Source organism: Melospiza georgiana, chromosome 3 (assembly GCF_028018845.1).
Source record: "Melospiza georgiana isolate bMelGeo1 chromosome 3, bMelGeo1.pri, whole genome shotgun sequence".
Taxonomy (NCBI): domain Eukaryota; kingdom Metazoa; phylum Chordata; class Aves; order Passeriformes; family Passerellidae; genus Melospiza; species Melospiza georgiana.
Window position 1 is genome coordinate 68,874,167 of NC_080432.1, and position 24,690 is coordinate 68,898,856.

The 24,690-nt window shown below is 37.7% G+C and overlaps 1 protein-coding gene across 18 annotated transcripts in view; it reads left to right on the forward strand.

Annotated features, from left to right (window-relative positions):
- The window catches only part of SYNE1 (spectrin repeat containing nuclear envelope protein 1), a 290,137-nt gene that overhangs the window by 200,705 nt on the left and 64,742 nt on the right, over positions 1 to 24,690 (forward strand). For 12 of the 18 annotated variants that reach the window (XM_058021621.1, XM_058021620.1, XM_058021626.1 and 9 more), the window contains 15 exons: positions 423 to 584; positions 1,696 to 1,890; positions 5,312 to 5,485; positions 7,281 to 7,472; positions 11,659 to 11,793; positions 12,400 to 12,506; positions 13,537 to 13,687; positions 14,498 to 14,632; positions 14,793 to 14,948; positions 15,750 to 15,959; positions 17,266 to 17,367; positions 19,038 to 19,157; positions 20,636 to 20,836; positions 22,053 to 22,226; positions 22,679 to 22,810. In XM_058021621.1, the coding sequence (XP_057877604.1) occupies positions 423 to 584; positions 1,696 to 1,890; positions 5,312 to 5,485; positions 7,281 to 7,472; positions 11,659 to 11,793; positions 12,400 to 12,506; positions 13,537 to 13,687; positions 14,498 to 14,632; positions 14,793 to 14,948; positions 15,750 to 15,959; positions 17,266 to 17,367; positions 19,038 to 19,157; positions 20,636 to 20,836; positions 22,053 to 22,226; positions 22,679 to 22,810 (2,346 nt within the window). The remainder of the gene's footprint in view (positions 1 to 422; positions 585 to 1,695; positions 1,891 to 5,311; positions 5,486 to 7,280; positions 7,473 to 11,658; positions 11,794 to 12,399; positions 12,507 to 13,536; positions 13,688 to 14,497; positions 14,633 to 14,792; positions 14,949 to 15,749; positions 15,960 to 17,265; positions 17,368 to 19,037; positions 19,158 to 20,635; positions 20,837 to 22,052; positions 22,227 to 22,678; positions 22,811 to 24,690) is intronic. The other 6 variants (XM_058021623.1, XM_058021629.1, XM_058021638.1 and 3 more) reach the window with 2 other exon arrangements.

Genomic DNA, 24,690 nt, shown 5'->3' on the forward strand with positions numbered 1-24,690 from the left:
TTTCAAAATGCTGAATCAACACATTTCTGTATAGTTTTGCAGCATAATTGTTCAGTGATGTATAAAAATGGTCAGCGTCTTGATCACATGCTAAAAATTTTAATTCCTTTCAGCATAGTAGCTATTACAGTGTATTAGGAACCATGTATCTAGCAAATAGTGCACATCCATGTTGGAGTGCATGAAATCTAAAATAATGCATGAGAATGTGCATAGATTTTCCCTGCTTTATTAATGTCTATTTCTTTTAAGCACCAGAACCTAGAATTTTACTGATGAAATTTTAAGTAAATAAATATTTTTAATATGGATGTTTTGCTTTGTAATTTATACTCTTGAAAAATTTTTGCTTTAGTGTTTTAAGCCTAGGGACCTATGAAGCAGACTAAGTAGCAGAATTTATACCTCCCATTCTTCTTTAGATCAGTGAAAAGCAGCGCACACTCTATGAAGCTCTTGAGCGTCAGCAGAAGTATCAGGACACACTCCAGTCTATATCCACAAAAATGGAGACCACTGAAATGAAACTAAATGAGAGTTTGGAACCAGCCAAAAGCCCAGAGAGCCAGATGGCTGAACATCAGGTAAAATCTTACATGTGAGGAAGAGAGGGAGAATGCACATTGCCTGCATATCTTTTGTTCTGTTTTTTAGACAGTAACCTTCTTCATGCCTGGATATCTCAAACATATGCATTTGTTTCTTCAACCTTCTGTTAACTGTATGTCTTGCCTTTCTGAGCTTCCTGCTGTTCTAAAGGTGATGTGATGGGGATTCTTTTGATAAGGAGCCTTTTTGAAAGAAATAGAATAGATCATAAGAGTTTGTCCAGTTGAAAATTTCAGCAAAAGCTTTTGTCCAAGACTGTGTCCAATGACAGCTATCCATATTGTTCTTCAGCATCATTGCTGAAGAATATTTATAATGTTGCCAAATTTACTAAAATCATAACCAATACTGATGCATTGTATATTGATCAAAATACATTTTTCACCTCTTTAAACAAAATATATCAAAAACTCCCTCAAGGGAAGTCTCAAGAAATAATGATCTGAATAATAAGAGAATACTTTATTAAGTAAGGCATCTGATAAAGGTCTGAGTTGTAATCACCTAAGCCTTCTATCTGATAGCTTGAATCTATCTGATCTGTCTGGATTCAGAGATTTATTCTGTGGTGCAAAATAAGTTCCTAGTTATCCTATGAACCAGGTTTCAAGATACCTGTAAAAGGATGGTACCATGGAATAAATCTCTAAATATTTACATCTATTGCTGGATGTTCTTTATCCAGTTAGAAAGTTTTAGGCTAAAAGCTGAAACATGCCCTTATTTTTCTCTCACAAACACACACTCGCTTACTTGTTCATTATCTTCACTGAGAATACTAGAATGCCCTACAGATAATTTATTGGAAGAATGGATTTCCAGTTTGTAAAATAATGCCTTGTGATATGCTTGAAATTCAAGATATGTAATTAAATGCATATTTAAGTAACCAGTTACCTGATCCTAACTCAAGCATCTAAAAGCAGGCCTCTGTCATGCTGGTGGTGATGGTCTGCTCTACTCTTGTGTTCCTGGTGCTCCTCAAGATAGTTGTCTTCAATTTTATATTTAGTCTGTGTCTCCTGAAATACTTCCTTCTTGCTGGTAAGTGAAACAAATGCATTCTCTGCTCTCATTTCTTAATAGGCTTTGATGGATGAGATTTTAATGTTGCAAGAAGAAATCAGTGAGCTTCAGACATCATTGGCCCAGGAGCTTGTTTCAGAACCACTGGATGTGGAAGGTGCTGATCAAACGGCATTGCAGTCCACCCTCACGGTCCTGGCAGAGCGAATGGCCACGATTCGAATGAAGGCATCAGGAAAACGACAGCTATTAGAGGTACAAGAAAAAACATCACCAATGTCTTTAGTCACCGTAAAAAAAGGGCAATTTTCAGTTCTGCTTATTTCTCACAATTCCTTTCAGTAATAAATAACCATTCTTTTTTTTGTGAGCCCCTCATCTTATTGCTAAGTGATAAGCAGCCAGAAAGAACTTGGAACATACAAATATTATATATGTTCTAAGTTTTTTCTGGCTTTATATAGCCATATGGAGATATATATACACACATTCACACACACACACACACACATATATATATATATGTATATATATATATATAGAGGGGTTTTTTTTTGTGTGTGTGCATAAATGAAGCGCAGATATTAAAAATCACATTGTCTACAATACACTTTTAAGGAATCACCTCTCCAAGTTGCTAGACAAGAGAAGAGGAAAGCTTAAACAACAACAAACAGCTCCTCTTCCAAATCTTTGCATTGTTGTCTACACTCATCTTCCCAGTGATTTCCATGCAAACTTCTTTTCATGGAAGATACACCCTTTTTTTTCTTTGCCTACCAACTTTACTAAAAATTCTTTAATACCAAGAGGATTTTTACAAACCCTTTACAAACAGGAGTGTTGCTGCGTATGTTATACAGGTGAGAACATGCAATCATGCTAGAGCTGGTTACAGTTTGGCTACTTTGGACACTGCAGGGCAGCTTTATTTCTGTACTGTTAAGAACTGCAGCAGTGAATTCACAAACACAGCAACTACTGCCTTTATATTTTCCATCATCAATTGATTCAGAGAAGCAGAGTCAGAATTGGCTGTGTGGATCTACAGTATGGTGCTTAGTGACCAGCTGAGTTTAAACCAAGACACTGGATTACAGGAGAGTCTCAGGGTGCTTCATCTGCTTTAGTTTTGACCAGTCACCTAGGACAGTGAAGAGGTCATTAGAAAATATCTTTTTTAGTTTTAAAATAACAAAGTTGTGCCAGAAGAAAAATAGCTTTTAATTAAAAATGAAAGGTTGGAAGTAGAATAGGGGATCTAGCTGTTTATAGCTTGCACCTTGTACAAGATCTAACAAACATGTTGGTAGCACTTGGGAAATGCTGACAGTTTCAAGATAAAGCATGAGTAGTATATTACTCTTAACTGTGGTTAGGATACTTTGACACTATACTACAAGTATTCCCTAATAATCCTGGCTAGGAAATATATATGATATGTGGGCAACATTCAGTAATTTAACCTGTGTACTTTATAGCTCTGATTTCATAGATAAAATCTTCCAGAACATCCCAGGGAAGTAAATGGAGAAATGAAGGTAAAAGAGGTGATGAAAATATTTTGCTGGTGATGGTGTGGACTGGTAATATTCTTCTTTCTGTGGACCTAATTCAAGTAACTAGCGTTTGAGAACTGTTCAGTCTGGATTATTTAAGACATCTAACAACTATCATTATTCTGTGAACTGTTCTAAAAGCAATTTTTAATGTTTTTAATTGAAATTGAGCATGCAGAAAAGCTGTGCAAACACTTCTCTGTGTGATGAAGTTGCCCACCCTGAATATTTGAGTCTGAATTTCCTTACAAAGTGTTGTAGGATGACCCTGCTAGCAGTCATACATCCACCTTCACTCCTCTCTCCTGAGATGGGTTAAAAATAGAAGGCAGACAAAAAGACTCATGGATCAAGATAATGACAGCTTATACAGGGTAAGGAAAAGCTGTGCGTGCAAGCAGGGAATGAGGAACTTATTCACTACTACCCAATCAGCAGGCAGATGTTTAGCTACTTTCCTGGAAAGCTCAGCATGTGTTTCTTGGGAAGATGAGCACCATAACCACAATGCCTCTCCCTCTCTTTCCCTGGGCTTTTATTGATGAGCATGATCTCATCTGGTGTGGAGTGTCCCTTTGGTCAGTTCAGATTTGCTGTCCTGGCTATCTCCTCTCCCTGCCTTCTGCCCACTCCCAGCCTATTGGCCTTTGTGAGGGGCAGATAGAAAGCCTTTATGCTGTGCTCAGCAGTAGCCATAACATTGCTGTGTTATCAGCACAGATTTAACCGCAGCTGCAAGGCACTGTACAGGCTGCAATGAAGTTAACTCCATCCCAGCCAGATCGAATACAATCTTTTCCCCTTGTTCCATAATATTTGCACCATGCTTAGGTTTTACATTATCTGATACAACTAACCATCCTATTTGTTTTCTTATCCACGCAATCCCCTCTGTTCTCTCCAGAACTCAGTGTCTCTCTTGTATTGGGGAGCACAGAACTAGACACAGTACTCCAGGTGTAGACTCACCAGTGTTTAGTAGAGGGGCAGGATCATCTCCCTCATCCTGGTGAGAACACTCCTAAAGCAGCTCCAGACACCACTGGCTTTCTTTTGCACATTGCTGGGTTGTGTTCAATCTGGAGTCCACCAGGACACCCCTTCTTCTCTTCTGCCCAGCTGCTTCCCATCTGCTTGGCCTCCAGCCTGTACTTGGTGCATGGGGTTGCTCCCCTGCAGCTATAGGGCATCACACTTTCCTTTCTTCCTGTCAGCTCATTTTTGTAGCCTTTCAGGGTGCACCTAGATGGCAGAATAGCCCTCTGCCTATCAGCCACTCCTCCCATTTTGTGTCATTAGCAAATCTGTTGAGGCTTATTACTGTCCACTCAGTAGACTTTGTGCCACTGATCACTGTGCCCTGGCCACAGCTGTTCAGCCAGTTTTCAGATTCAGATGGGACAATTAAAGGGTGAGCAAGACTTGCTGATCACTCCCTGTCTTTCCAATGGATGGATGAGCTGATGGATGGACCTGGGGCATCTGTGTTGCTGTGATATGAGCAGCCATTGAAGCTTAGTGTCCTTCCACTGCCCATGGTTCAGGGATCCTCTGAGAGGCCAGAGAAGGTAGACAGCTCTTCAGGCTTGTCTTTGCCCATGTGACTGTACCAAGGCCTCACCCATACTTTGTTTGGTCCTTGAAGTACCTCTCTTGTGCCTCCTTTGAGAGACAGTAAAGCTAACAGCCTGCTGCCAAAAAAGGCAAAGTTGCTTTCCTTTCCCTGCAACACATTCCCAGCTCTGTGTATTTCTTTTCTTCATGTGCATCTTTCTCCCTGAGCAAACAGTGCTGTACTAATTGAGCAAACGGAATGAATGTGTGGGGAAACCCACAGGAGAGCAGCAAAAGGAGGCAGAAAAGACCTCACCTTTAGAAAGCTGTAATAGCAGAGCTCTTCTGGAGAAAGTAGAAATAAAGTGGCTGAACTTAGAGAATTTCAGTCATCAGAAAAATGCACTCATCAATTGAAAGAAATAATGCTTTGTAAAAGATAGGTCTTAATATATCTTAGAAATCCTGCATAGGATTTGTGCAAAATAGAGAGGAACAACTTTTTATAAGTGGCTTTTATGGTTTATTTCTCCTAAAAAGTAAAATATAATTTGTACCTCTAGGAGAAGCTGAATGAGCAGCTGGAAGAGCAGCGGCAGGAGCAGGCTCTCCAGCGGTACCGTTGTGAAGCCGATGAGCTTGACCACTGGCTCCTCAGTACCCGAGCAACGCTGGACACCACTCTACTTCCTGCAGAGGAACCTATGGACATGGAAGCACAGCTGGTAGACTGTCAGGTAAAATATTAAGACAATTATTAAGTGTAATGAGCCAGCATGTTTGTGGAGAGGTTTCTGAGCTCTTTAGCATCTTCTGTATGCTCAGTAAGCTTTCACAAAGGTTTGTGAAACAAAATATAGCTTGTTCCTAATTTCTCATTAGAGATTGCAAGCAGCACTTTAGAAAGCCCATGTGAACGTAGCAGTAAGAAAACAAAATGTCCTGACTGCAGAAAGATTTGAAGTTCCACATCTTTCAGATGTAGTTATGTTTAGCTTTAAAGGCATTGTATTTGCTTCAATTACTGTTTTTGCTCCCCTCAACCTGGTATTGTTGAACGGCTCACCTGACAGGTGTGAAAACACCTGCAGTGTACTTTCCTACACGTCCTTTTCCAGCTGAAGAACATACTGGCACTAGCAGTGATGACTGGGATAGTGCTGTGTTTTCTTCAGGAACAATCCTTACATACATGCAAAAATAAAGGATAATCATCAGTATGTGATGGTTTTATGGCTTGAAGATTAATCTACTCAGAGTACCAAAACAACCAAGGACATGTTGCTGCGATAAGAATTTGTGCAAATACTTTTATTAACAAGTTATTAGATGCTTCATAACATCCAGGTTCTCAAATTATTGGGAGTTTTCTATTTTTAAATGATAGTTTAGAATTCTATGATCATTATAATTAAAATTACAAAAGAGACAATAGACAGATGGATAAAAGAACACTTTTCTTTTTAAAGAATGATGACCTTAATTATTTTAGGCTAAATGAGAGTTAAGTTTCTTGCAAATCTGAAGACTTTTCACTGACAATACTTCATCATTGGAATTTTCAGTCTGCTTAGTCTGAAGAGTCCTTTCATCACCTGTCTTTGAGAGCCCTTTGTTGTATGCAGATAAACCCTATGAACTCTAACAAAGCAGTGTTTTTTTAATACAGTCTGTAGGAAACTCAAAAAGGAAAGTTAACTTTGTGGAAGGCTTAATACTACTTTTCTTTTGCTGCTTCTCAAAACTTTAATGCAGTAAGTTTTATATATTTTTTTCCACTTTAGAAACTCTGGCGATCTTATTTTGCACATATTCCTTCAGGAGAAATATTTCTAAATTCATACTTGACAGTTGCTATGGAAATGAAAGCATTTGATGTCAGGCTAGGTTTTTTGAGCAAGACTTGTTTGAGCATTGAATCTGGGAGATCAAGATATGCACAATGTCTCTAATACATGAATGGTTAATGGAATGTCAGGGAAGTAGCTTTTGAGAATAAACATGCCAGAGATTTGTCACTTTAAGTCTCTCTTTAGACTAAAGAGGATTATACAGAAATCCTTAAGTCCATCATGCACCAATCAGAAAGAGCAAATAGTGACAAGAGGAGCTTATCAACACAGCCAGAGCAACACATAGGAGGAGGAAGGAAGCACTTGACTACGTGTAAATGAAAGAAGAGGAAAGAAGTAGCTCTGGCTGCGTGCTTCATTTCTTGTCACCAATGGATGTCAGTCTCACTTCTTAGCCTTTACCTTTAATATGCAAATAAAGAGCATCTCCTCTACAACAAATTATTTGTTTCAAGTAACTTTTTAATTTTCCTATTTTGAAAAGGGTTGCAGACTGAAATGGCAAATACAAACATTTGCAAGCATATTCTAAAGAACTCTGAATGGGACTGGAAGGCAAAGCAATGCTAATCTGACTTTCTCTTAGCTTGGACACGGGTGAGGTAGGCCACAGGTCGTCTTGCCTGAAAACAAGTGCTGGAAAATGTATGAATTCGGGTCTTTGTTTTTGCTGCTGCAGAACATGCTGGTTGAAATAGAGCAGAAGGTGGTAGCCTTGTCAGAGCTGTCTGTGCACAATGAGAACTTGCTTATGGAAGGGAAGGCTCACACCAAGGACGAGGCAGAGCAGCTGGCTGTGAAGCTCAGGACACTGAAGGGCAGCCTTCTGGAGCTGCAGAGGGTGCTCCACGACAAACAGATCAACATTCGGGTGAGTGGCTCCTTCCAGCTGTTCTTGTGGTGGGCAGGAGTTTGGGGATTTCATAGCAACTTTATGCAACTGGGAAAAAAGAGTTAAAGTGTTGCACTGATTCAGTTTGAGTTATTCATTTAGTTAGTAAATGGAATTGTAGCTGCAAAATAAATAACTGTCTAGAAGACTTTAGTTGATAATTTTCAAGTTAACACAGCTTTATGGTAAAGCTATCCTAACCTCAGTATCTTCACTGAAAGGACAATAAAATAGATAAGATGGTTAGCTTGGTCTGGATATAGTCTGTTCCTGTTTCCAATCTGTTTAGATTGTGTATGGTCTGGGGCAGGATTACTCTCCCCAACCAAAGAATCATCCTAAATATTTGTTTTTTCAAGGTGTGCACAACACAGTGAACATATAACATAAGGGAACATTTTTAATTATGGCTAATACTTGGTGGCATCATTATACCAAATGCAACATTATATAAGCAAAAATTCATTTAACCTTAGTCTTGCCATAGGTTTCTATTCCTAGCAGCTTTGGTCTGCTCATTGCCACTAATTCATTGTATTTAACAGTTGCTTTTGGTCATTCTTTAGGTCAAACTAGCATGTGGAGAAGCGAATACATACAAGAAACCCAACCATGTAATGTGACTGACTGGTTTTGAATTTGCTTGCCCTGCTGTGACTCCCTCCCCCCCTTTTCTTTTACTTCTTTTCTTGGCTTTGCTGTGCAAATTAAACATGATAAGCTTCAAAGATTTCTGGCTTGTAATGCAGATTAAAGTCTACTGAGACGTTAGCTTGAAAAGTCACTTGATGTTCTAAGAACTATTTTTAGTCCAAAGCAACTGCATAGCTTTAAAACTTCACATGATTTCAGAAAAACAGAGAAATAAAAAAGAAAGGAGACCCCCTCCACACACAGGTATTTCTTCCTATTGCCTCTAAGATGAAGTAACTTTAATATTATTCTTGCTTATTAAACCTCATGACTAGGCAAATGAAAAGTTATCAACACTGTGTGGGCATATAATACTTTGTTCTCATATATTACCTGTGAAGTGAAAAGGCATCACAGAGTTTTTTGCTAAATTTTACAACACTTCAAAATATTTTAACATACAGTGATGTGATTTAGTTTGCTTCTTAAAATAGATTTTTGGGTGATCTTCTAAAATCTAAAATAACAACAAAATAATTTCCGGATGTGGAATATGAATCATTTAAGATGGTGCATAAATGCAAGACTCAAGTTTCTTTATGAATTTCAAGTCTTTCTTTGACTTCATTTACAGATCATGTAAGAAAATAGACACAAGTAGTATAACATCTTCTAATCTTCACTGGGAAATTTTTTTTCAGATGAGAAGTTCTATGGTGTCATTTTCTAAACACTGAGGACTGAGGCCAAGAGCATCAGATGCCCTAAATTCTATCCAATGCCAGTATTAACCTTGAGAAACATTACAAGCCAACAGCACTGTTGTTCATGGGCATGTAAAAAACTCAGATTCTTACATGTCTCCAGATGTTCTGATAACCTCATAATGGACCAGCCTCCTTCCTAAGGAAGGAACCTCCCAAGTAGCCCTGGAAGAATATTATAAAGACTGAGCTATATTTTCCTTAAAGCATATTTCAGCCTGTCTGTTACCCCTGTGCATAAGGCTTTTTAGGAGTCAATATGAGATTCTCTGACTTTCTTGGAACAATTTCAGTTGTCTTCTGATTTTAGTTAATGAATGTAACTAGTGATACAGAAAAGGTGACTTGGAGACAAGCTTATTTATTCATAAAATAAAGTAGTGAAACTAATCAGAAACATGCTAGAACAGGAGTGTTCCAGACTATACTGTCTCCAAAGGCAGCACTTTGAAGCGCACAAAATATTGTGTCTGTTATTGTTTATTCTCTGGCTTAGGGGCAATGAAACACAGACTCCTTAAAAAACAAAGTAGAGCAGATTCTGCAGTTTAAAAACCTCAACAAAACAGAGAGTGATTCTTTACTTTTTATTGCAAATGCTATGTAGGGGAGGAACTACTCCAGTTTCACAAGTAAAAGTGTACCTCATATAAATTTGTATAATTCTGAAATCCTTTGAGAGATCAATTTCATCAGGGATTTTCAGTTTATTTCTGTGCTAGACTGGACAGTAGCTGGGAATGACAGGTTCAAGCTTGTATTTCCCTGGCTGTTTAAAGGAAATGTAATACAGTTCCTTCAGACGGACTTCAAATGAAAATGCAACTGTAAATGCAAACATGAGGGGTTTTTTTCAAACTTACATTCTGTAATTTGTCAATGATAAAATCTGGTTCACAAATACTTTTGATCTAAAAAGTATGTACAGTAGGATATTTGCAAGACCTCATTGCATCAACAAATACTACAACCCCTTATACACTCCTTGATATTGCAGGAACCACGAGACTATTAATTATATGTCTTAGTATAATTCCAAAACTGTATCTTCTCAGTCCTCTTCCCTGAGAAAGAGACACAAAATGTAACTGAAATCAACCAGCACACTCAAATGCAAGGAAGAACTAGATACTGTTCTCTAAAGAAATTTACAAGTTGAATAACTATGGTCCCTAGTGTATATAAAATTAAGCAGATTTTCCCCCCCACAATTTACAGAAACATTGTCTGTTTCCTAATTTGTAATAGAAAAGCTATAATTCCAGATCTTCTTTACTTCTCACATACTATTTTCTTTGCCCAGTCTGACATTCTGTAATAACATTGTTCACACTTCAATTTCAGCTTGTCTAGAAACTTGTTCCTACAAAGTAAAGTATCAGAGTTTACCTGCAAACTGGAACCTTAGTGAAACAAAATTATTTCATAAAGCAAGGGCTAATAGTTCTTTCCAGCACCAGGTACTTCTTTTTTGTTTTGCACCTCTTAACAGTTTATATCCTCTAACACTAATCAGTCCTTTCAACTTCAGTACACTCGTCATCCCCCAAAATTAAAATCTTGCCCCTAGCCTTCTACTGCTTAGCTAAACTCTGCTGTTTCAGTGGCTGCTGCCAGGGTCACTGGTGGCAGAGGCCCCTCTCAGTTGTTAGCATAGGGAGCACCAGGTGAGACACCCACCTTCTGCCATGCTGATCCCTGCCTGATTTGAGGAATGTCACCTGGAAGGCAGAGTGTCTGTGGTTAGGAGAGCTGCTGAACCATTTGGCAGTCTTAATCTATTCAGAATAAAGGCTGAATCATGGGCATAATAGGGATACTACAAAAATGAAATATATAGACAAAATGGGAGAGGTATTAAGCCCCAGCTTTAGATCCTGAAGCTTTCAAAAACCCCAAAAAGGTGCGAGCTCTACAGTCATCATATGACTGCAAGTAATATTAAATAAGTCCAGAGAGGTGTGTTCGTCAAAGTAGCCCGACCTACACATCTGTCTTTAACAGACAAGGCCAAGCATGTTGAAATACCTACATTTGAATACATTGGCTGCTAAAATTACTTAAACTTTCAGCCAACATGGACCTTGGAAGCCAAGAAGTTGATAAAACATTTTTTGAGCTATTGAGGCATTTGTTCTTTTTTGCATTGCTTACACAGAAAGCATTTCTAATCACTCATGTTGGAAAAGCATGGTAGAAGTATGAATAGAAGGAACTGTTGCTTTTGCTGTGCTGTTCTAACATTCTGTGGTTTGCTCTCTCTTACTTTCTCTGCTGTTCATATCACGTCATCTGCTGTTTACCCAGTGTGTTTCTGCCGAACATAGAGTTATGTACTTACTGATAAATAAATATTGACCATAATGACAACCAGAATTTTCTCCTTTTCAATTAGATTTTAAAAATTGCTTTAATTACATAAAAATCCTGGCAGAAACAAACCACTGAATCCCTGCATTGCCAGATAAAGCTGCACCCTCCTTTGCAGATGAAGGCTGGTTTTTAGAAGCAGAACAGTCTTTAGAAACACATCAGTCCAAGGTCTCTGACCTGTGGTCTCTGATTCTGCTAAGTGCATGTTTACATTTTTAGGGATGCTTTTCTTGCTAGTAACCAAAAACCAGTAAAAGTCAGAAATCTAAAGTCATTGCTCACTTCAGAGTTTACATGGGCCAGCAACTTGAGAAGTTTTGTGTAGATGAGCCGAACCTGCCTGCTCTCTAACAATGTAGGAGATTTTTTTGAATCTTAATGTCTCTTTCTTAAAGCAGGGATCTTTACAAGAAAAGGAGGAGAGTGATCTGGACTTCGTTTCCTCACAAAGCCCCAGTGTTCAAGAATGGCTGGCACAAGCAAGAACTACTCGCTCACAGCAGCAGCAGAGTACCCTGCAGCAGCAGAAAGTTGGTGTTCTGCCTTTCTTTGACTCCCATCTTTAGATTGCACTTAATGCTATAGCTGAGCCGCTCTTGTTAATATTTTCACTGAAACATTAATTTTTACACTGTTTCATACTCACTGCTTTGGTAATGATGTATCTAAGTTCCCTGTCTTATATCTGCAACAGGCAGGCTAGACTTCCTGGATGACTATGGTCAATTCACATAATCAGTAGAATAAAATTTGTCCATCAGCAGAATAAAATTGAATCAGCCTTTTAGATTACTCTAAGGAGAGATGAAAATACTCAAAATAATAACTTTGTCTTCATACAAGCAAAGATACACATACTACATTATATATTGTGTTGAATGGCTTGAAGATATTCTCACTAGGGTAGGTTCCATAAACTGCATTGTATCAGTTAATTAGTTCAGTAATCCAGTTTATGAACCTAATTTTGATGTGTCCCTGGCTAGAGATTTTGAACTTCTTTTGGTGTTCGAGCAAGCCATTTCAGAAGTAGCTCAGATAACTTTGTATGACAGTTAAACAAGGTAGACATATCCTTCCAAGGCAAAACCAGTGTGTTTGAGATTTGTTCTGTTTTTTGTAACTTGCTGTGCTAGGAGTTGGAACAGGAGCTAGAAGAGCAGAAGAATCTGCTTCGGTCAGTAGCATGCCGGGGAGGAGAGATTCTAACGCAGCAAAGCTCTACTGAAGGACTGTCCATAAGGTGTGCTTTCATGTGTTGTTCCAAAAAGTAAATTTCTATAGCCATACTTTGTCATCCCTATGCTTACATCCCTCTTCTGCTCGTAGTCCTCTAATTTTTGTTTTATCATTTTTGTACAGCACCTCGGCTGTTGGAGTCCTGGTTGATAATTCAGGGGTTTGATAATACAGTTACACAAACATTTTTGTGAGAATAGATCACTTTCAGCATTTAGAAATGCCCTTTATTCTTATTAGCCGGAATCATACTAAAATTAAAGAATAGCAGTGGATCAGTTACTGTAACTTTATGGAGCAGCACTGGTGTGTGAATCACATCTACCTCAAACACTGGCATCTGCCATTGTAACCAGATCTTCCCAGATGAGATATTCATTGCTTGATTTTATTTTTCCTGCAATTAGCAAGTATTTTTTCCTTTTGAAGCCTTAATTTTAATGCCAGAAAGTACTTAACCAGTCTCCTTCTGTTTGAGGCTTACTTCTTGTGATGATCAAGTGATGGTGTACCATAGAAATAAATAAATTATAAAAAAATAATAAAAAAAAAACAACCAAAAAACCCCCACAAACAAACCACCAAATAGAAAATTCTGACTGTGATTAACTGTTTACCAAAGCTAAACTCATATGCTTGTCCTTCATTAAACGATGTCTACCATTTTGAGAAAGGAAGTGAGGAAGGAGTCAGATAAAATATTTATTTTAATTCATGCTTTGAACTACAACCTTTTTATAGGTTACATTTCAATGTAGTATATATTCAGTCTGGTTTGGGGATTTTTTACTTATTTTGGGTACTTGCAACTTCAAATAGTCTTTTCGAAAGTACATTTTATTTCATCAGATAAGAACTTCTTGCTGTTCAAACCAACCTTTGTCTTATTTTCAGAAAAACAAAACCAAAATTAACAAGTCAGAGCTTTAAAAACTAGCATTTAATTTAAATGTAGAATTTCCTAATGGAAAATTATAACTTTATATGTTTATAACTTTTGCATTTATTAAACCTTTATGCTTCTTCATATTCAGTGAGAAGTCTGATGTACTTTCTGAGGAATTAGTCTTAGAAGGTGAGAAGCCATCATCTGAAGAACAGATGAAGAGGAAATGGGACAGCCTAAACCAGGAATTCAGTACCAAGCAGAGACTACTCCAGAAAGCTTTGGAAAAAGAACAGCTGGTAGCTTTTTAAAATTTCTCTTTCCATTTTCTCTTTGAAAGTAGTTGTTACAACAAGAGGTGCAATATGTAGATCCATTAAGGTGCTGTAGTTAAGGCATGAAATCTGGAGCAATTTATTTTTGTGACACCTTTAAAAACTGTTACATACTGGCACCAGCACTGCTCATGTTCAAAGTGATTTGAATTGCACTACCATCAAGTTAATGAACTAGAAAGGAAGAAACAGCTCAGACAAAATGTTTATCTGCTTATCTAACTCAGGATAATTCTGTAGCAAATCATCACTCTAGAATTGATCAGTACTCTGGCAACAGCTTAGAGAAAAACTGTTATTTTCAGTTTGAATTTATTGGTTGCATTCCATTCTTGATCTTAGTGGGTGAGGAATTTCAGGAACAGTATTTCTACTGGAAAAAATGGGGATTAATCAATTAAACTGGGGACAAATCAAAGTCTGTATTAACTTACATCTTTCATTTTATTGTTAAGAGACCCAAATTCACTCTTCTTTGTGTAACACTCCATGAACCAACTTCCAAAGTTCTAAATACCTTGTATTAATTAAAGAGTAGTTGATAATATTTTTGATAAAAACTAATAATTTTTACTTTCGGCTGCAAGCATTTATCCTGTATTTCTAGTGAACCTCTTGTTGAGTAGTATTTATGCAAAATATTCATGGCATGGAGCGTTTGTGGGAGGACCATGAGCATTAGCAGGTGATAGCCTCAGTCAGCAGGAAGTCTGTACAGCTGAATTTTGTGCCCTACATATGGTAGATGCATCCTAATTAGTGCCTCTCTCTCAGCAGCTTTATAGCAGACCTAACAGACTAATACCTGGAATGCCTTTGTATAAGGAGGAGACACAGGATGAAGATAAATCCTTAGTGTCACCAGTGCTGGTTGAATTGAATCAGGCCTTTGAAGATGTCTCATCTGAGGTAATTTTCAGTTGTCTTTACACTTGTCCTACAGCAAAGCCACAATAACAGTGAAAACTCCTCCAGCTATGACCTGGAAATCCAGGACTTTCCCAAATATTAGAAGTTAGGAAGGCTGTCTTGTACTTCTGTGCTGACTCCTGTGTTTCCTTTTGCCCAGGCTGGACGGCTGGATGAAACCCTGCATCTGGAGCAGAAGCTGTATGAGGGTGTCACTGCCACGTCCGTGTGGCTGGATGGGGTGGAAGAGCAAGCCTTTGTTGCTACAGCTCTGTTGCCAGAGGAAGAAACAGAAACCTACCTCTGCAAGCAAGAGGTGAGGAATCCATGAGTAGGAGTTTCTTTTAATTGCCAATAGTAGTGTTTAGAACAAAAGTGTTAGAATCCTGGATAAGTGACATGTCACTGACATAATCTCTGTGTAACTGCAGCATTCTGCAGTTGACCATGTAGAGAATGTTGCAGAAAGCATGGACTCTTTCTTCTGTTTAACATCTAAGTATTAGCTAACACCACATTATCAAAATTGAAACTATGTGGAAAAGAGGGAGGGATACTCTAGGATATAGAAACAGCCCAGGTTCATCAACATTGATTAGGGGTAAGGGAGGTGGAAAAAATTGAGTGGTGGCAGGGGGGGAGAGAGGCAATAGAACAAAGGAACAATGGTTTTCAACTGAAGGGGATAGATTCAGACAAGATACAAGGATGAAATCTTTCAAAATGAGAGTGTAGAAATGCTGGAGCAGGTTTCCCAGACAGAATGGATGTCCCATCCCTGGAGGCATTCAAATTCAGGCTTAAGATGGCTCTGAGCATCCTGATTTAGTTGAAGATGTCCATATTTACTTCAGGAGAATTGGACTAGATGACTTTTAATCCAACCCTGATGTTTCTGTGGCTTTACATTATTTTGTTCCAGCACTTGTTTTTCCTTGGAGCATGGAATATTTTTACTATCAGAGATTAATGTAACTTCGATCTTTTTCTAGTATATGTGTATACCAGCAATGTAAAAAAAATTCACTGCATCATTGCAAAATTGACTATGGTTATGGCAATGTTTGCCTGCTTTCCAGAATGTCTGATTGTCACTTCTGTTTTTCCACAAAATTAGACTCTTGCCAAAGAAATCAAAGACATAACAGAAGAAGTGGATAAGAACAAGAATTTGTTTGCTCAGATATTTCCTGACAATAGTGATAAGAGGGTTATTATAGAAGACACTTTGGATTGCCTCTTGAGAAGACTGTCCTTACTGGAGACAGTGGTAAATCAGAGATGCCACCAGATGAAAGGGCGGCTCCAGCAAATCATCACATTCAAGGTATGAGGTGATGAAATTAACAGAGGTCTATGTCAAATGGAGATATAAAGGCTGTGAATTTTTGATGCCAAATGAAAAGAACAAGGTTGTCACAGGTTTTTTATTAAAAAATCAAACTCTTCAAACTTATGCAAAATTTGATACTAATAATTAATCAAAATTTAAACTCTCCACTAGAAGGCTTCTTCAACTCATACAATTACTGTAAAGTGATAATCTTTCCTTGCTATCTCCTCCTGCTGGCATTACATAAAAGGAAGTCTGTGTTGTGCAAGTATTAAAAAAATCTGATAAGTGCAGAAATGTGCACGCTCAGAAAATTTTGAACAGAGTTGAGAAAAGCTTTCAGATCTTACTTGGTCTCTACCTTATCTCTTATTATTATTGTTATCGTTATCATTGTCATTAATATATAGAAGCCCTTCAGTAGGGTTTACTTTTAATCAAAACCCTCATAAATTTAAAAAAAAATTCCTTGTGTCTTTAGATTAGGGTCATCTTTTCATAGGTTTTTACTACCAGATTTCCTTTCAAACTCCATAATTTTCCTGTGCAATCTCCCATTTTTCAATGAAAGACTTCTCTTTGCTGATGACATCAAGGTTGATTAGAATTCATTGCATTATTCTTAGATTTAAATTAATTATTGAATGTAAAAATTATTGAATTTAAAATAATTATTGAATGTAAAAATAAATACTAAATCATTAATGTACCTCCTGTGTAATGCTGAAAGTCTCAGAAAAATGTGCTGTTAATTTTCTGTTGTGATGAGTGCAAGAAAAAATGATTGATTGTATTTCAGCAAAATTGTTAAGTAATATTTATGTGTCTTTTCTGATAAAATATTCTAAAATTTTCAGCTTGTGGTTAGCCCTGTAATGTGTGGAGGTCTTGTTTACTTACGTATTATATAAGCTCAAGTTTGTATTTAAAACAACTTGCCTTAAAAAGTAAAACCAAGCTTGGTTACAATCATATGTAGTTGAATAAACTGCACAAGATTTATTTTTTTACCAGGAGGTAATGACCCCTTGGTAATTAATCATTTAATTTGAAGACAAAAGTAGAAGTGCATTCACAGGATATGTTTTAAATATGAATTGCTTCAGCTCTTAGTCTCCATAGCTTGATTTTCAGCAATATTAAATGTTTTGCATTGGCTAATTATGATGCTTTTTGAATAATTTTGATGCTGTAGTGTTACCATGTAATGTTTAATGCTTTAATATTTTTGAAGCATGGAATATTTTCCGCTTGTTTTGTGCTGCAATTGGCTGTAATTTGTTGGTTTTGTCTCCTGCAGAATGATCTGAAGCTCATGTTTACATCGGTGGCTGATAACAAATACTTACTTCTACAAAAATTAGCAGAGGCAGCTGACAGACCAGAAACAGAACAAATGCAGGTACTACCACAAATCTGTCACTTGGGGAGAGGGGAGGAGGTAAAGTTTTTATCCAAAGAATAAATGGACTCTAGAGAACAGTTCCTTTAAATGGGAGAATATACGTGTTCACGTTAAGTATAGGAAAATGTCCAAGAGTGTAGTACACATATTTAAAAGTAAATAAAATGAAAAGTCACAACAAAAAAAACCCCTAGCTAAAGTGTCTCTCTCATCTCCCAGCTGACCTAGTACCTAGTTATGTTTATACTGGGCAGTATTTGAAAAGAGAAAACTTCAATAAACAAAAAAGCCCGGAGTTTTGCTAAATTGTTTGACTATTAAACTTTATTAAGAACCAAAAGCACTTTGCCACTCACTGGTTTATAGTGATGTCTTTAATGTAACTCGTTTTAATTTATGCAGTAATTATTATTTCTTTATCAGGAATGGCCTAAAGAATAATGAATTATTTTATATGAAAAAGTGTATCCTGTTTTCTTGTTTCTGTTTTGCCAATGAGAAAAATGAATAGAGTATGCTAAGGTGTACTTCTTATAGATATTTCTTGTTAGTGACATCTGGTGCCAGCAGGTGTCTAAGTGGAAGAGACTTACCCTTCAGTTAAAGAGAAATACTCGACTTTATATACCTGACATTCAAATTTTGAAGTAGTTTACAACTCCTGTATGAAAAAGAGAGGTCGCACTATGTCTTTCTTTTCTATCTTTTGTGATGCCAAGCATTGGCAAAAACATATTTCCAGTACTATTAATTTAACCAGCTAGGAAAACAATGTGTCAACAAAAGCAAGTGAAATTATTTGTTGCAGAAAATCTCCTTTGGCTGATAAAACATTCAAATTTAAAAGCATTGCTGCTTGTTCAATATGTGGTTAGGAAAGTAAAAGTAAGACTCTTAATCAGCCTGGTTGACTTCAGTTGCATGAAGTGGAAGTTTAGTGACTGTATTGTGCAAACTGTGCTGCTGAAAGGCAGGAGTCCTACTTCACATACATAGTTTAAAATATTTGAATAGGAAGTTTCCGGAAAGGGCCTCAACAAAACGCTTTAAGTACAGGAATCTACCTCTCACTTTTAATTTTTTTATAATCTGCAGCAGACACCTAGGGAAGCTTGTAGCTTCCTCTGGAAAAACTTATCACCTTCAGACACTTGCAGATACCAATCTGTGTTCTTAAGTTGTAGTTTTCCAAGTGCAAAAGGGGAGGTACAGGTAATTTTAGCCCCATCCCAGGCTTGAAAGGAAGCTACACAGAGCTCTTTGCATTCATACGTGGGTTCTGCTGTGATGATTGTTTGCTTGGTGCTCAGAGATGACAGGAATGACTGTTAATTAAAAAAAAAAAATGACATTGTTACATTAAAAAAATTATTTTGGGCCCTAAAAGCACGGAAATTCATAGCTATGTTTGGTGTAAAAATACTAAACATAGTATTTTATATAATACTAAAACAGCTTGTTATAATAAAGTAATAATGATATGCTTATTTAATTTTAAGAAAAAACTGGACTCTCCCCACTTTTAATTAGTACATTTCCTTCATAGCATCCTTTACAGTTTCAGCACATTGAAGGTGTGATTAGTTCTTAGCAGAAAAGAGTCTGATCATAGGTCAGCTACACTACTGTTGAAACTTAAAACTAAGCAATGTAATTTTTATATACAGGTCATACTGGACGCAGAAGATGGTTTAAAGGAACTAGATACTGGAATCAGTGAATTAAAGAAGCGTATAGACAAGCTACAAATTGACCAACCTTCCATACAAGAGCTGTCTAAGATCCAGGTATGGTTCATCAGTTCCATCCTAAACCTGTCCATCCTATCACATTTCTCACCTGTGATATCAAAGGAATGCTTCTTTTTATTGTTCATCAAGCAGTTTATTAAATGGGATTTTAAGGCATTTCAGTATGTATAAAAGATTATGTTCTCTGTGGTTCACCTAGTTTTAAAATTTTGTTCCTCTTCAGATTTTCTAACATCTCTGATATTATCAGTATTAATTGTAATAATTTACAAAACCATGTTTTCTGTCAGCTCTCATCCACTCCCTTTTCACACAGATGACACTAAGCATGTAAACATAAAATTATCTGCTGAAGGCTCATCCCTGTTCTCACCAGAGTCTCATGATCTGTGGTTTAGTACTGTCTCACATCTGTCATTCAAAGCAGGAAGGTGGTAAAGGAGGACAGAGAGCGAAGTGAGACCTGAAACTGGAAGTGTTCCGCTTTTGCAAGAACACCTCTCATGTCAATACATGTGGGCAATTGATCCACATCTTCTGTAAACATGTTGAAAGTCCTTTTTGAGCAGTTTGGCTGATGCAGGGGAATATTTGAGGAAATATCAAGGAGAAGGTTTATGAATGAATTTTACCATTTACAATAGCATAATAATAATAAATTGGAAGCTAATAAAACAGCTGAAGCTGGACCATAAACTTACTAAACCAACTAGATAGTGATATCAACTAAAAATAACTGACTAAGAAATAAATCACTAAGAAATGTGTCTCTGTCCTTTTGGTCTTAGCACCTCCTCTTGATTTGTTTGGTGGTTTTTTTGCTTTTTGTTTTTTCTCTCAGTTTATATGCCATTATGTTCTCCCTCTCCTTCATTTCAGTTTTTAGAAAAGCCTTTCTTTGGCTTTTTCTGACAGTTTTGCTTCTCACAAAATTCTGTTTAAGGCTGGGAGAGCCAGCTGCAGTCTGAGGGTGGGCACTTTGTTGTAGCACTGGATAATCGCAGAGGTATTTTGGTTGTTAGAATGTCTTATATAGATCAAAAGTATGGGCTTGTTTTAGTTTTTACAGTAAGTTGTATGTATCTTGCTTGCTACCAGTAAGATTCTGGGGGAGGAGAAGGAAGCAAACCTGACATTGAAATGCCTATGGTCTGTATCCATGGTGGAATCCCTGCAATTCTCTGCATTATAAAAAGTAAAATGAATACAGCATCTGCATTGCACGGTAGTCACTGCCTTTTGATGCATTAAGCCAAATCTTTGCTACTTACATGAGCCTTTGGAATTCTGTTATTTTTTCCCCCAAATTCATGTACTTTAAAGAATTGCAGGTCTTGCTTATTTTTTCTGTCTTTAAATGGTGAGTTAATTTATCAATGAAGTCAGTATATCTGCAAACTCTTTTTGATCTGGAAATAAATCTTATTCTGAGAGAGCAGGGCCAGTAAGGTTGCTTCTAGGAAGCCCTATAAGGTGTGAAATAAGAATCACCATTGGTGCCCTTTGCCCCCCAGGATAAGTATGATGAGCTGCTGATGATCATTGGATCCAGGCGGAGTGATCTGAATCAGAATATGGCTCTGAAGAGGCAGTATGAGCGGGCTTTACAGGACCTGGCTGACCTGGTAGAAACAGGCCAAGAAAAAATGGCTGGTGACCAGAAAATGATTGTTTCTTCCAAGGAAGAGGTTCAGTCACTGCTTGAAAAACATAAGGTAAGAAATCAGGACTTATTTCAGGACTAGTAATGACTGTAAGCTTCTTGTCATGATTGAGCCCCAGTGGGAAACTAAGAACCACACAGCTGCTTCCTCCTTATGTGTTCCTTCATTGAGGAGAAGGAGAATCAGAAAGAATTGGTAAGCCTTGTGGATTGAGAGATGAATACTAATACTAATAGCACTAATAGTAAAAATAATTGCAATAGTCAATATAACTGTAATGGAGAGAGAGAAATAAATACAAGAGAAATAAATAAATGGTGTACAGTGCAGTTGTTCTCCACCTCCTGACCAATAGCCAGCCTGTCCCCAAGAAGAAATCAGCAGCTTCCAGACAGCTCCCCCAAGATTATATACTGAACATAATGCTCTACTGTATGGAATATCCCTTTGGCCTGTTCAGGTCAGCTGTCCTGACCATGGTCCCTCCAGGCTCTTCATGCACCTCCTCACTGGCAGAGCAAGGGAAGCTGAAAAGTCCTTGACTTGGAGTAAACACTACTCAGCAACAAACAGAACATCAGTGTGTCATCAATATTATTCCCCTAGTAAAGCCAAAACACTTTGCTGTACCAGCTACTAAGAAGAAAATTATCCCAGCTGAAATCAGGACACTTATGAAAAGCAAATTGCTAACCTTCTGTTCCAAAAGTTCAGGAGCTTTTCAGGACAGTGGGCCAGACTGTACTTTAAATTGGAGCCCGTGAACTGTTCTGACAGACTGAGTTTCAAATGCTTTGTTGAAGGTGAGCCCAGATAGATTGCATGTTCTTCATTATTCTAGTAACAAGTTCCTGGTATTGTCCTGTCATGCTTCCTAGCCATTTCATCCACCACTCCATTTATTTTCAACAGAAATTTACATTTGGTAATAGCACCCACAAATAGGACAAGTATTTTCCACATTTTCATTAGGCAGAAATTTTTGGGGTTGTTTATCTGATTTAATGTGGTTTTGTTTATGGAATGAGGGTCAGGATGGAATTTGTGTGGAAAGAATGACTGATTCCTTTCTTTGAATAGACCATTGTCCTCTGTAAATTATGTTGGATTTCATGAAATGTTGTGAAGTGAAAGGTTTACCTACTTCTATGTAAATACTTGATTGTACTGCTTATGTCTTAAAATGTTCTTTTAGTGATAATGAATTAAGTAATAATTGCACCTTCTCTTTTCTATTCTCCCCCTCCCTCACATCTGAATTTTTCAGGAATATTTTCAAGGGTTGGAGTCACACATGATCCTGACAGAAACACTTTTTAGAAAGATGAGTAGCCTTTCCCTCTTGAAGGAAACTCAGTCACATTCAGAGATAATGACACGAGCTTCAGCTGTATTAAAGTTGGCTCATAAACGAGGTGTGGAGCTGGAATACATTCTAGAGGTGAGAATTTCTGTGGCCTTTTCTATACTTCCATTCTGATCAGCCACCAGCATATTCTATAATGCTGATTTCCTATGCTTAGACAGAATTGATGAGCATCAGTCCATTTTGTCATACACACAAAGCACTGATAGACTATATGCAGTCTTTTCTGTTTCACTGTTGTGACCTTCAGGTGGCACAAGTTGTGTTCCTCTAAGTCTGAAGAGCTTAGCTTTAGCTGGTTAAGGAGAGCATGACAGTTTTATCCATGTGTTGTTACCAAAAGTTGAGCTTGGCACAGGGATGATGTCTTTTTACAGGTCCACTGGACAGTTGTACTGTTATTTCTGTACTTTCACAACCACATAGCTAGCTGTAGGACTTCAAATTAAAAAAAAAAAAAAAAAAAAAAGTAGTAAAATTTCTAGATACCCAGATTCACCATATACATGGATAATTTGTGCTTGTAGACCTGGATGCATCTGGATGAAGATTACCAGGAACTCACCAGGCAGCTGGAGTCTGTTGAAGGAAACATCCCCATTGTTGGGTTGGTAGAAGAAACAGAGGACAGGCTTACAGACCGGATTACACTTTTTCAGGTTGGTGCTTTGTAGACATTCTCTGCAGAAAAGAGGGGTTGAAGGGATGTCTTGACAGTCATATATTCCAGCCTTCCACGTGAAGCATTACAGTTGTCACAGGCTGGATCAGCAACAGCTTTGGAAACCTCAGAAGTAGGAGATCCCACAGCTGACCAGGGGAGCAGTTGCAGTTCTGCACCAAGACTTACTATAAAAGGTTTTCTGTAACGTCCAGTCAGTAACATCAACTTTCAGCTTGTCACCATTGTCCTTTTTATATTGTGTGGCACTACTGAGGAGAATTCCTATCATCTTTTTTAATTTTAACACAAACAGCTGTAGATCTTTGTTAGACTGGCCTTTGGCCTCCTGTTCGTCAATCTAAAGCAGGCACGTTTCCCAAAGCCTCTTAGTGAAGGATATATGCTCTAGGACCCTAAATAACTCAGTTCTACACCTGACTACTTCCTTCTTCCTCAGCTCAGTGAGAGATGGGGCAGAGCACAGTCTGATGGAGTAGATTTGGCCTCATCAGCACCACCTAGATGAGGATAATGAAATAACTTTATCTGGTTTTCACAGTTCTATTATAGGCCTGTGCTGTGCCTTGCCTGATAAGCTGCGAGGTTAAATACACAACCAGTTTTCTTCCTGACCTGTACTGAGACACACAGCTGGTCAGCCCAAGGTGCAGATGTTGCATTTCTTCAGCCTTCCAAGGTTTCTGCTGTCTCCAGCCTGAAGTTTAGTAGAGTGTCTGGAATCAGTCTGCCACTTTTTGTCCCAACCACTCTCCCTACATTAGTGTCATCCACAGATTTACTGAGGGAATGCTGTCTGCCATGATCCATGCCATTAAGATGTTGAACTTGTTTGGATTAAAATATCAGTAATATCTGGAGTACTCTGCCCATTGCAACCTGCCAGCCAGGCATCATGATGCTTTGATCACTAGCATTGAGACTGGTAATACAGCTCATTTTCAGCCCACCAAAGAGTCCATTTATCCAGCCTGAGCTCTCTCTGCTGCTGAAGGAGAGTTCACCCGGAGGTGGTGTCAAAGGCCATACTGAAGTCAGTCTGACCCACAAAAACAGTAATTTTGTTATAAAAGGCTGTTAGTGAGTATTAAGCTAAGTATTCCTGGTCGCCTCTTGGTCCTTTTTGTCACTGAAAATGTAATCCAGGAGGATGTGCTCCATGATCTTTCCAGAGAGCCAGGTGAGGCTGAACAGCCTGTGGTTCCTCAAACTTCCTTCCTCCCCAAATGCAACCAGTAGTTTAAATACAGTTTTTCTACCACATCCTGTTTCTTTGGTCTAGTGTTTTGTTTTTTCTCCTCATACTTAGTTGGGGTTTTTTCATTCTCTTTTTTGTTTTACAAAAAAATGTCTGTCAAATTTTTCTTGAAAATTGACTTTGTGTCGTTATCTTTTTGGTTATTTTACCAGACAGCTTTCTGCTTTTCATATGGTATGAAGATAATTTAAGCAATCTGTTGTGTGGTTGTTTTGGTTTTGCTTGATGCTAGGCATTATTTGTGTTTGTCCTGACCCTAAATTAGTTTTCTTCTTTTATTTTTCTTTTCAGTTACAGAAACTACGTTGTTCAAATCTAGAGTCTTGTATTCTGTTATATCGTAGATTTTATTAATTGGCCACATTTAGCTTTAAAATCCATCATAATAAATTTATTATTATCTTAGAATTTTTTAAGCCTCTGTCTAGGATATTATTTTTTGTATATATGTTATGTGTAAACACGCAGACTCACAAACATCAAAGGTAATTTTTTAAAATGTATTAAAAACTCTATTTTTGTGAAAGAGGAAATGAGAGTGATAGAAAGTTCAGATACTCACTATAAGATTGGTCGTTTTGAGCCTTTTATATTCAGAT